Source organism: Hyposmocoma kahamanoa, unplaced genomic scaffold (assembly GCF_003589595.1).
Source record: "Hyposmocoma kahamanoa isolate Upper Pololo Valley unplaced genomic scaffold, ASM358959v1 79, whole genome shotgun sequence".
In the NCBI taxonomy this organism is placed as follows: Eukaryota; Metazoa; Arthropoda; class Insecta; order Lepidoptera; family Cosmopterigidae; genus Hyposmocoma; species Hyposmocoma kahamanoa.
In genome coordinates, this window is record NW_020653993.1 from 9,684,210 (window position 1) to 9,696,702 (window position 12,493).

General features: G+C 37.0%; 1 protein-coding gene across 1 annotated transcript in view; it reads left to right on the forward strand.

Moving 5' to 3' along the window:
* Positions 1–10,152, forward strand: part of LOC113233679 (ribosomal protein S6 kinase alpha-4-like) — a 175,878-nt gene extending 165,726 nt beyond the window's left edge. The window contains exons 8-17 of the mRNA XM_026468854.1: positions 1,439–1,520; positions 1,962–2,124; positions 2,428–2,660; positions 2,787–2,891; positions 4,436–4,600; positions 5,515–5,633; positions 6,521–6,620; positions 7,625–7,727; positions 8,234–8,376; positions 8,726–10,152. Coding sequence (XP_026324639.1) covers positions 1,439–1,520; positions 1,962–2,124; positions 2,428–2,660; positions 2,787–2,891; positions 4,436–4,600; positions 5,515–5,633; positions 6,521–6,620; positions 7,625–7,727; positions 8,234–8,376; positions 8,726–9,739 — 2,227 coding nt within the window. The 3' untranslated portion in view covers positions 9,740–10,152. The remainder of the gene's footprint in view (positions 1–1,438; positions 1,521–1,961; positions 2,125–2,427; positions 2,661–2,786; positions 2,892–4,435; positions 4,601–5,514; positions 5,634–6,520; positions 6,621–7,624; positions 7,728–8,233; positions 8,377–8,725) is intronic.
* Positions 10,153–12,493: the final 2,341 nt, after the last annotated feature.

The window sequence follows — 12,493 nt, forward strand, 5'->3', positions numbered from 1 at the left end:
TCTGAAAACAACGGATAGAGCTTGGAGTTTCTGTAAATGCTAAGTAAGTGTTAAGAATCAATATTAGTTCAAATGGCTTTAGTTTATTCCGCATAACAGCGAAAATGTTGAATCAATCTCTTAGGAAAAAATATATAGTAAAATTGAGGATTGTATATCCTCAATTGTATCCTGCTGAAAACACGTTTCCTAAAAATTTTCACGATCGGAAAAACTTACTTCGAAATTTTACAAGAAAGCCGCTGTATTCAACAAGTACTTTACATATACCAAAGATTTTTTTTTTATATTAATTGAAGTAAATAGTACACGTATGGTATACGATATACATTTTTCAAATGGCGTTAACTTCTTTGTAAAAAAATAATTTCTGAAATAAAACTGGTTTCACTGTCCCTCGACCTAAGGCAAAATGAACCGTACGGGACAAATTTTAATTGGAGCTGAGGTTAATATGAACTCTTAATGGTTTGTATTATGGAGAACTCATAATAAATAACTCTGTCTCAATCGTGGTGTCCATAAGCTATAAAATGTAGGGTATGCAGACCCTACTACTGCTGTCCGTAACATAAGCAACGCAATCGAAATTTTTAGCGAAATTGATTTATTAACATATTATTTGGAATCAGCGAAACGAGATCTAGAACCTTCTATGAACGATTTATTTTTTTTCTATCTTATTTAGTTGCTGTTTTATTGTTAAGCAAAATCTGCGTAATTGATATTAAAAAACAAAACTGTAGGTACCAATATCTCGAAAGTTACTAAAATACAAATGCGTTAGTTATGACCATAGATATAGAACCTATGGTTTTGACAAGGAGGGCAAACTAGGTATACGAACGAGGGCTTCGCCGAAGACCGCGTGAGTCAAGCAATTAAAGCGAAATTTAGTTGCGGCATCTATTGAAATAGAAATAGAAACCATTTATTGCAAAGCCACGTTATAAAAGACACAAAATAAATTCAGAAATATTACAAAAATCAGCGGCTGTGACGTATGCAAACATATAAAAAAGCTAAAGCCAGACTGGGCTATGACGCTGGTTTTTTAATGGGCCCTTCCTATTGGGGGAATACCTTTATGTTAATTCAGACTACACGAGGGACAACTTGCGCATACTAAAGTGCGCTTCGGCTGTGACACTAGGAGCGAAGTGCACTTGCAATTGTATGCACGTACACTCGAGCTGATTATATTCTGAATGCAATTTGCAACTCCTTTGATCTGTAAGGGAACAACTGCGCGAGTAATTCTCTTTCGCCAATCTGATTTGCCAACAGTGGACATCTTAGTAATGCGGTGGATCATGATACTGATGCTGTTGCCGAACTTAGGCCCCCTAAATATACTACCACATTTTTCTCCCAAAAATCTTAATATCTAAGTCTTAATATTTCGCCAATTTATGAATACGTGTTTTATTAATTTCAGGCTGCTTGTAAAGGATCCCCGCAAGCGTCTTGGTGGTGGAATGAGTGACGCGGAAGAATTGAAAAGGCATCCCTTTTTCCAGGTACACTTAAATAATGTTGACGGACTACGCATCGATTTCTAGATCAATCGACTAAGTAAAATCTTCATTTGTCTAAAACTTTAAAACTCTTAATGTTCAAAACGACTCGAATTACCAAAGATGCGCAATGTGTAGCTTGATGTGCTGCCGTCTGTACCAAAATTAAATGTAAACCATCTTTTTTTGTCGACCTAGCTACCCATAGTACAGGGAATCCTAGTTTGGGACCTAGCCACATCTCTGTACCTATTTTTCTATATTTAAATTAAGTTAAATTATAAAGGTTATCCATTTACCGCATCAGCATTAATACCAGCATCTCTTCGTTTGATGTTAGATTATTGTTGTGTATCGTACGTATATATTTTAATGGTTTTAGTGATAATAATTGAAAGCGTGTGAACGGTGTATTTATATGATGGTTATATTTATTGTTTACAGAATCTGGACTGGGAAGGTGTAGCTCGTCGCGAAATTGCCGCCCCGTTCGTGCCCGCCCTGTCTCACGCGGAGGACACGTGCAACTTCGCCGACGAATTCACTCGCATGCCGCCCACTGACTCGCCAGCACAGGCGCCGAAGCACAGCGACAAACTGTTTATTGGTCAGTTTACTTGGAAGCTAAATAATCACAACTAAGTCACTAAAGTATCACAAAATGGTCACCACTTGGTCGCGTAGTGATCACAACTTGGTCTCTAATACATCACAACTTGGTTGCTATGTGATCGAGTACTTGGTCGCCACGTTTTCACTACTAAGTGTACATTACAAGGTAAACAAATCCAAAACTTTAAAAGGTTAGTTCGTATATTTCTATTGTTACTGACATTCTACAACTGGCCACTTGAAAAGGTATTGATCGTTTTAAAGTTTATAATATTGTCATAAATTCTCTTCATTACAGGTTACTCCTACGTAGCACCAAGCATCCTATTCTCCGAGAATATTATATCCGACCAGATATGGACTCAGGTGACAGGCACGAGAAACGACAAGCTGAAAGGCTGGGTAGCGAAGGACTCGCCCTTTTTCCAACAGTACGCTGTGGATCTGAGTACACCCGTGTTAGGAGATGGGTCGTATTCAGTATGTCGGAAGTGTATCCATCGGCAAAGTGGAAAGGAGTATGCTGTTAAAGTGAGTTTTGTATTTTTCTTTTTGGCATGTATTTAATCCTTCGCTGTTAGCGAGAGGTGTAGCTACTAAACATTTACAAATGTAAATGAGACGCTTTAGTGAAAATGGTATCAATTTGTTTCTCAGATAATCTCATCGCAAAAGAAAGACATCAAGCAAGAGATAGAGCTGCTGAAAGCCTGTCAGGGATGCCCCTTTATTATTACACTGCATGAAGTTTTTTATGATACGGTGAGTGTAAGCTTCAATATCGGTCGGCTGTTAGCGTAAAATCGCGCGCTCTGTATTTGTAACAAACCTATTTTTTACCGACTTCAAAAAAGGAGGAGGTTCTCAATTCGACTGTAGGTTTTTGTATGTATGTTTTTTTAATTTTCAATTTATATAAAAAAAATATTTACCAAGTATTTTTTTTAAACATTGTGTAGTTATGTCTGTGTTGTTGTCGTGAAATTGAATATATATATATATGTATAGTGCAGTATATAGCGAATGTTGTGTACGTCTGTAATTGTCATATGAATCAATCCTAGTCTCGTGTCTAATTTTTGTTGATTGTCAAATACATATGATGTTGATGTGCCTAATAATAATAAATAAAAAAATAAACGTCCACGACACAGTCACGACAGATGAGTCGTGATATGGGAACAGGCTAGATGCGACAGTCGTCTAACGATGAATAAAACGCTACGACATAATGCGACCGCGTCCTTATAGACTATATAAATATGTATTAACATGTAATTAACTGCCTCCGTGGCCGAACGGTTACCACCACAACGGTTGTGGTTGTCTATGTGTGTGTCCATGGCACCCGCGTTATTATTATTATTATTTCAAAGTCAAAGATTATTTATTCCATGGTAAAATAAATTTACACTTGTAAACGTCACATTTACGCTACTACTCGTTCACTACGCTGACCTCCCTGAGAAGAATGAGCAAGAAACTCTAGGGATTGCTCTTTTCGAATAAACTTAAATGCTATGCACTTTGAATCAAATTTGTGTACATTCTGGAGCCGTGTCGTCTTTCATACATCTTTATCGAACACGTAGTCTTCAATTTTGTAATATGACTTTTCGATCAAAAAAATTTTTATGTAGTCATTAAACTTAGGAAATGATAAACTTAATATATGCTCCGGAATCTTATCGTAAAAACGTATACAGTTCCCCATAAAACAGTTGTTTACCTTGGTTAAACAAAATCGTGGTACCATGAGTTTGAACTTAGCTCTAAGGTTAATATTATGGATATCTTCTTTCTTATTGAAATTATGTATATTTTTACGGGCATATAAAATATTTGAGTAAATGTACCACATGCCACAGTCATGATATACCAGTCTTCTTAAACTTTTCTCTGAGAGAAACCCGAGAGCCTAGACGGTACACAGAACGAATCGCTCGTTTTTGCAATACAAATATGGTTTGAATATTTGCCGCTTTTGAAATTATACTATGGAAGTAACTAAAGTAAACTATCGAGTTCTTAGGTTTTCGCGATTGTTACACATAGGAATGAAACTATTTTTCCGGATTTAAATCGCGTATATTTGTTTTTTCAAACAAACCGACGTTTCGGGCCCTTTACAGGTCCCATGGTCACGGTTGACAGTCAATCCGGAAAAATAGTTTCATTCCTAAAGTAAACTAGTCTAGCAGTACTAACATCAGTAAGCTCATGTATTCTGCGAACTGCGTATGCAGCAGAGCTTAATTTACTCAAAGTACCACTTGATTCTTATTAAATTTTCTATTTTTTGTCAGGCATTCACCTATATAGTAACCGAATTATGCGTCGGGGGCGAGCTGTCGTCGCACATTGCGAACGGAGTCTCCGAACGAGTGGCGCGGCGGCTGTTGGTCCAGCTCGCCATCGCCGTCAACCACATGGCGGCTAGGAGGATCGTGCACCGCGATCTCAAACCAGAGGCGAGTCCTTAACCAACGTTAAGGGACGGGAGGTTCCCTAGACAGATCCATAAAGAACTTGTTTTATAATTATTAATAACAAAGATTGAACACTTTCTTCATTCGATTCAAATATTCGATTCGGCTGGATTCGAACCAGCACCCTCGAGTTAATCGTTTGGTCGTAGTCCAGCTACTGACTGCAAGATGCACGTTGAATAAAATTTCAATATAAAATCAAAACGTCGTAACGGTGTTAAACTTTCAACGATATAGCGACCGCGTAAAGTTTAAATTATATTAACAATCCGAAATTTGTTACATCTTTTTAAATTCAAAATTATGACCAATCATTATCAAGATTTCGTAGTTTTTATCATTTTGTTTATGTGCATTTTAGAAAAGAATAGAATAGAAGAAGATTAGGGCGTTATTGCAACGCCACAACACATAAATACAAAAAAAAATTGATAACACGGACAAACAAAAGAAAATAAATAGAATTAATGATTGAAATAAAGAATACAATAAAAAAAACCACAACAAAATAGTACAAATCGGACAAAAAGCAAAAGACAAAATATAACGCCTACAAATTTTGTACTGTCATGTATGCGGTTGTGGCGTACGCAAAAGGACTTCATTCGGCATAAGCCACAGCCATGATTGCTTTTGGCAACAGCGGTTCTAATAGTAAGCTTTAGGCACTTCTATTGTTCTTTTCTACCGGATTTACTGACTTATTTTACAAAGAATTGCACGTTCCTAAATGACAAAATTTCTGGTTTCTCTTTTTTAAGTAATAGGAAAATTTCAGAGCTCATTTGAGTAATAAATATTGGCGTAGAAGCAGTCATATCCCGTCGGTCTTGTAATCGATCGCTTGATTTAGAGAAAGCATCACGAAGAGAAGGTTCATGTTTGTATGCCGGTAGAATATCCTGGTGACGTCGTGCCGGCTGGGCGAGGCCACGATCCGCGTGGCGGACTTCGGCTTCGCGCGGCGCCTGCCCGACCACGACTCGCGCCCGCGCATGATGACGCCCTGCTTCAGGTACTGCGAACGTCCTGCCAATAGGAAAACATTGTCCGATAGTCCCATTTATTAATGGTAATCGTAGCTGTAATCTACCACCAAAATATACATGACTTTTAATAAATTCACCAAAAATAAACTTTAAGTTTTTGTTGTACTGGCTGACACTTTTTAGGTCTGTATTTGGTAAAATAAGTTCAAACACAAAGTTATTACCATCGAGTATACATATAACCAGAAATAGAGACGAAATGTCATTTTATTTGTTTGAAAACATTCTGCCAAATCCTTACTGCGCTCCGATTGGCCAGCCAATCAATTGTTTTACTTCAATACGACCAGTTTAAGCTTTACTTTAATGGACGTAAATGACAAAATTACATATTTAATTACCGATTAAATTTAATTCCGTTTGTTTTGTAATGTTTTGCTGGTTTTGGCCACACCACCGAATGGAACAGCACTTGATGCAGTATATTTTTGGAATATACGGAGACGAGTAGATACGACCCTAATAGGGTCGTATTCTAGAACTCTACTATTGGGTAGAAGCCCAAGTCAGGATTTGAGTATGGTTTAAAGCACTCGAAATCATACTCAAGTCCCTGCCATTAGGGTCGTATTTCCAGTGTTTGTGTTTCCAGTGCAATCCTGACTTGAGCATTGTATAGAGTTCTAGAATACGACCCTGAGTCACCTATAAGCCTCTTGGCACGGTTGTTAATTGAATCCAAGGTGGCCACCTTTTTCAAGTTGGGCCAATATGTAGCAGAGCCATATAAGAAAAACATGATGGAAAGAAGAAGGCGGAATTAAAACGCGCAATTCCATCGCACTTTCTTTGTGACATATCCTGTAGGACACCGATAAGTAGGCAACTAAACTTAGTCCTGGTATCATTGCAGCCTGCCGTACGCGGCACCTGAAGTGGTGTCCCGCGCGCGTTCAGCCAACGCGCCACCGTACGGACCCAGTGTCGACCTGTGGAGCCTCGGTGTCATCTTTGTGAGTATAGACAACTCTTGCCAACGTTCAACCCCATCCTTCCATTCTAACGCCACCTTTGTGACCATTTCCTAAGTAGTCCACGACTCAATCTCAAAACGCTAACGGTACACGTGAACTTGGTGAATCGATCGATACCTGTTCCTCACCTATGCACTGTCATTTAAATCATTTATTACGCACATTACCCTGTCGAATGTTTCATCTGAGAAATAAAAATCTTATCTTCACATTTGCTCGTAAATAGTATGATTGCATGGTGGTTAACTTGACTATAATGCCCCGAATAAAACCCACGGGTCTATTCCTTTCCATTACAGCCATGGTCGGTAAGGATTTTTTTTTAATTTGTCGGCATACTTATGTCGTGCTACAAATTTAGGTCAGGTTCAAAATCCAGCAATGATGTTACTTAGTTTAAAATTAAAATTAAAATGTTATTTAAACAGGAATATAATTGCAATTCAGCCACATATGACTTAAATACTTATTATTACGAATTTCTTTTAATTGATTTTAATTATAATTATTAACACAAAGATCGAACACTCAGAAAAAAATCCTTCGATCCGGCCGTATTCGAACCGACGTCTTCTAGCTTACCGTGCCAGACGTTATACCAACTAAGCCATCATGATTTTAACTATTTTTTGTATAAAAATGTGGCAATTTTTTTTTTATGCGTGTTTTGCTTTTTAGAACGTTTTAGGTCGACTCGTATTATTTATGGAAGAATTAAAAAAAAAAACAAAAATCCCGCCATTTGCCAAATATATAATTGATGTGTTGTGAACCATATTTATATCGATTTGTTTCGTCGCAAATATGATGAAAAACATTGACGGTGAAAAATATAAAACTCATATTATTAAAGCCCTCAGCCTTTGGCTTCGGGCTTTTAATAGACCCTCCTTAGTAATTTCTTATTTACCGTCCTTAAATACGCAATGTACTATTGTGCTTTTCCTGCATGCATTGAGTTGACCAGAATGTGTTGTTTCCAGTACTGCATGGTGTGCGGGCGCGCGCCGTTCGCGCCGCTGTCGCGCAAGGAGCCCGTTACGGCTTTCATGGATCGCATTCGCACCGGTGCCTTCACCATGGACGGTCAGTACTCCTTAGGGTCGGACCCCACTATCGGCACACATCAGCATCAGCACCACGCCCATAGTGGGAACTAAACTTAGATTATCAATAGCTTGCTAAAGCGTGCTGGTAGAATAAAAATGCGTATTGATAATTGGTTATTTTGGAAGTTTTAATTCTTCTAATTATTTAGATGGAGAAAGTTTATCGCACGCGTCGTGGCGAAAAATCGTACGCTACTATCGCAAGCAAATAGTGTTGTTAATGTATCATAATGTTTACACACAGGCAAGAACAAAAATCTTATGATTATATATGTATGTAACTGCCTCTGTGGCCGAACGGTTACCATGTTGGCCTGCCACGCAGAGGTCCCAGGTTCGATCCCCGGGCCGGGAGAAATATTTGTATGGCTTACATTTGTTTTTCTCGTGACTTTGGATGTAATTCGTGAATAATGCAGGGCAAAATTTAGATTATTAAAAAAAAGTATAATTATAATTAAACATCTTAATCCTCCTTCACAGGTCCGGCATGGGACAATATCTCCTCTGACAGCAAGCGTATCATTGCGGGTCTACTTTCAGTGGACGCGTCTCGTCGCCTCACCGCGCAGTCTCTCTTAACTGAACTCGGACATACGAGCCAAGATAACAGCTTTAAGCTCGCCGTAAGTATTTTATACCCGTGCACGCTCTTTTCATTGTTATTTACACTAGATGCGTGGTGCCCACACAGCATAGAAATATTATTCGGAAAATAAATAATATTTTATTTTGCAAATTTGACTTAGAAAAATGGACCAAACCCTGTCCTTAGGTGGGATTCATGCCCATCAGTGGATATATAATTAACGATAATGAAGATGAGGAATTATATATTTTCTTAACACATTTCTTATTTATTAATCGACTAACAGCCTACTACATACCGCTGAAAGCTACAAAAAATATCTATTAATAAAAAATGTCCAAATATAAATGATCAAAAAAATTCATATAAACTTATCTTATTCACAGGACATGACGAAAGCTGACCTCTACAAGCGACGAAGCAAGAACAAGCAGCGCAAACCGAGCACATCAGAGGCTGGTACATCCTACGACCCTCCTACAGAGTCAGAGGAACAAACCTCCTTGATCGAGACCATAAAAAACCTCAAAAGTCGCATGAACAACTCCATAGAGCACGATGTAGCTCTTATCCGAGCCAACACTCACGATACTCCAGGAAGCGAAATCAACGAGCCTAAATTTACCGACGATGACGACATACCGCCTGTCAAACCAGTCGAGAAAACTTATGCCAAATCCAGGTCTAAATTAGATGATTACATCTACATTGAAAGCAGTCAAGGGCTGGACGAAACTGAAGTTGCATTTCCCCAAACCAGTCGTGGTAAGAAAAGCGAAGAGTCCCCAGTACCAAGAAAGCGAAGAAAGATTGATAAAACTCAAAAGGAGGAGGATGTCCAAGTTAACGGGGAAAGGGAGTTACGTAGTCGACAGAAAGGGAAGACTGCAAAGGCTAAAACTTCAAATACTAAACAGAAACGTAGTCCCCCAAAGATTAGGCAAAAGAAAACAGCTACTAAGGAATCCAGACCTACTAAAGAATCCATCGAGAACGAAAAGACAGTCGTTACTAGAGCTACTAGAAAACGAAAGTATGAAGAGACAACTAAACCAGTCTTGAGAGAGAAAGGTCAAAATCTTTCCAAAAATACGGAGAGGCCCGAACTTGGAACTAGAAAAATTGCCAAATCAAAGAAGGCTAAAGCTAAAAAGCTATCGCCTACCAAAACTGATGCTGAAATGCGAATGACACGTTCAAGGAAACGCAGATTGGCCATCAGCCTATCTCCGTCCGAAGTTAAGAACGTAATTCCAGCTTTCTCATTCGAGTCAGATCGCAGAGTGAATTCAATTGAAAGTAATCGTTCTAACAAATCCGTTAAAGGTAAAGGCAAAAAGGTAACTAGAGGTAAAAAACCAGCAGTACGCGCTACACGTACTCGAGCTGCGCGTAGATGAATAACGACCGAATAGACAAATTAAATAGACTGTTTAATAGCTATATGGGGGTACTATTAGCTGACAGTACCAGAAGGTATTGTTTCTAAATTTGATAGGACGGACACCCTGTATAACCTCAAATTCCAAATGAGACATAATAGTGATGCATTAAAAGGACACTTTGCTCATTAGTATAGCAAAGAAATAAATATTTATTCAAATAAGTTATTTCATAAGTTGGACATGTTGTAAATTGACACGTCACTTGTGATACGGATACGGATCGAATACGATTACGGAGCGTGTGATACGGATGGATTAGGGCATTTAAAATGTATACGTTAAGTGATATCAACTTACATGTCCAACTTTATAGGCTTCAAGAACTTATCGAAAAAAAAAATTTACGGTAGTACTGTTTTTATTTTTTAATCCTTTTATTTAATGTTACTATTAATTTTTAAGTATACCTTTTTCCTTTTATAAACTAAAATTACCACTAGATTTAAATCTTGACGTTGTTTATTATGTATTTGATTAGATAATTAATAAATGTTAGGTAAATGTGTGTATTTGAATGCACCATACTACAATCCATAGTAGGGGAAATTGTGTTTGCGATGTTTTAGTATACTAATTTACTGTGTTAAGAGGTTTCTACACGCACGTTCTCACAAAAATATCATTATATCTGTTATTTAGTAAGGGTCAAATCCCACTATTTCGACGCAAGCATCAGCACCGTGCTGACAACGATGTCGATAAATAAGAGTTTTATGGCGCTACGGGAATATTATTACAATGAAATAGTGCTACAGATGCTGCTATTATGCGCTGGTTAGTAGGAATTGACCTTTATAACATCAGAGTGTTTTTTGTTTATATCATTAATGCAATTCTACGAGACAACTTCTAAAAAAAGACAATTTAAAAATATAACTTCTTCAACATTACATTTTGTCTTAATGAGTTGTAGCGTGCAAGGTCTTAATAGGGTCATAACCTACTACATTGTTCAACACCCATTACACATATACCACTTTGGTATCACGTGCTTTTAAAGCCAAGTTTCCAGACAGTTCGGTGTTGATACCTGTGCATAAGTATTGATTGGCACGCAACTGTAACTAACTTTCTAAGTTGTGACTACAAATAAATTAATGTCCACCTGATAATGTTGAGCTTGCACGTTACACATGTTGTTTATGTCAAACATATGTCAAAATTATCTGGATTCTTTTCCCATGGACACACAGTGTGCCGTTTAGTCTTAGTACTTCAATTTAACAGTTCCTTTGAAGGTTGAAGAATTTTCTTCCGTGGCTCTTACGAAAGATAATTCGTACTTAGGCAGAGCCGATAATGCGAATGTATAAAAAGATTAGTATTCAGAGAAATGTTAAAAGAAATATTAAGAAAAAACCCAGGTTTGCAGGATCTCTTTTTTTTTGTATGAATTTTAGGTTGTTTGTGTGTGTAAATTTGTTTGAAATCTAGATTAGTAGGCTAAATTTGTAAATGTGTTTTTTTTTCTCCAATAATACATGAAATTTCTGCATTGTACTGTACACCTACATTTTTCTTCCATTCTTCACAAAAAATATAATAATAAAATCTTTACGGTGAAAGTGCCAAAGCGTGCGTTAAATTTACTCTATTTGTATTAAATTCAATAAAGTTTGCTTTCTTTGAACAATTTATTTTTAAAAAAGAGCTCATTATGTCATCAATGAATTTTTTAACGCTATTTTTCTCTCTATATAGTTACTTTTTTCGCTTTTACCAAATAAAAAAAACGTTTGTTTTGATTTATTATTTCTCTGTAAATATTCTAGCATTTAGTACAAAATCGGTGGAAGATTAAAAAAAATATTATTTATAATTAATTATTATTAAATTAGTAAAAAAATCTCAATTTTGGAAACGTCACTGCATTGATTCTCTAAAAATTTTAAGAGATATGGAGGCATTAGGGCTTATCACACACTCTAAAAGAGCATTGCGTTATAATTTTGAATACTAATAATTTGAAATACACTTAGATGGCGCCACTTACCGAATCTATTGAAATAATGCCATGTCAAGCTATCGAATTGGGTTGATAATACGATAGTTATCTGATCAATTCAACGATTCTTAATTTTACAGTCGGAGTATTCTGATAGCCATGTACTTACCTTGTTTAACCGTGCCCTATCAGTGTGTGATAATAAGCCCGCTTAGGCAAATTGTTTGTTAAAATGTGTGTTAAAATAACAATGTAATTTATAAACTCGAAACTTATTTTTCAATGGGCTATTGTATCTAGTCTAAAACTGTTACTCATTCTACCACATACAGGCTGTGCTACGTACCCGAGAGAGTGGAATTCTTCATTCCCTTGCAATGTTTAGGGCAGCCTGTGTTTTAACAAATTGTATAATTTTTTGTCTATTGTAAAAATTAAGGTGATTACATTGTGGTGACAGACCGACTTATTACGAAATAGTACTTTTATGTGGAAGTGTTAAAATAAGTTTTAGATGTACCATACTGCGCTACGTCACTCTTCAGCACGCATCGCAACGACGCGGTGCTGATGCCTAGATTAGTGCAGTTTGATCCTTGAAATAAGTGTTGGTATCTCATAAAAATATTTATGTAATTTCGCTTCTTCAAGCATTGTTTTTCGCCTTATGGCTTGTAATTGGGAACAATAGAGTGTAAGTAGTAACAAAATATTGGTGTCTTTTCTGTTGTTAATTTGATAGATCTAATAATATAATATTGCCT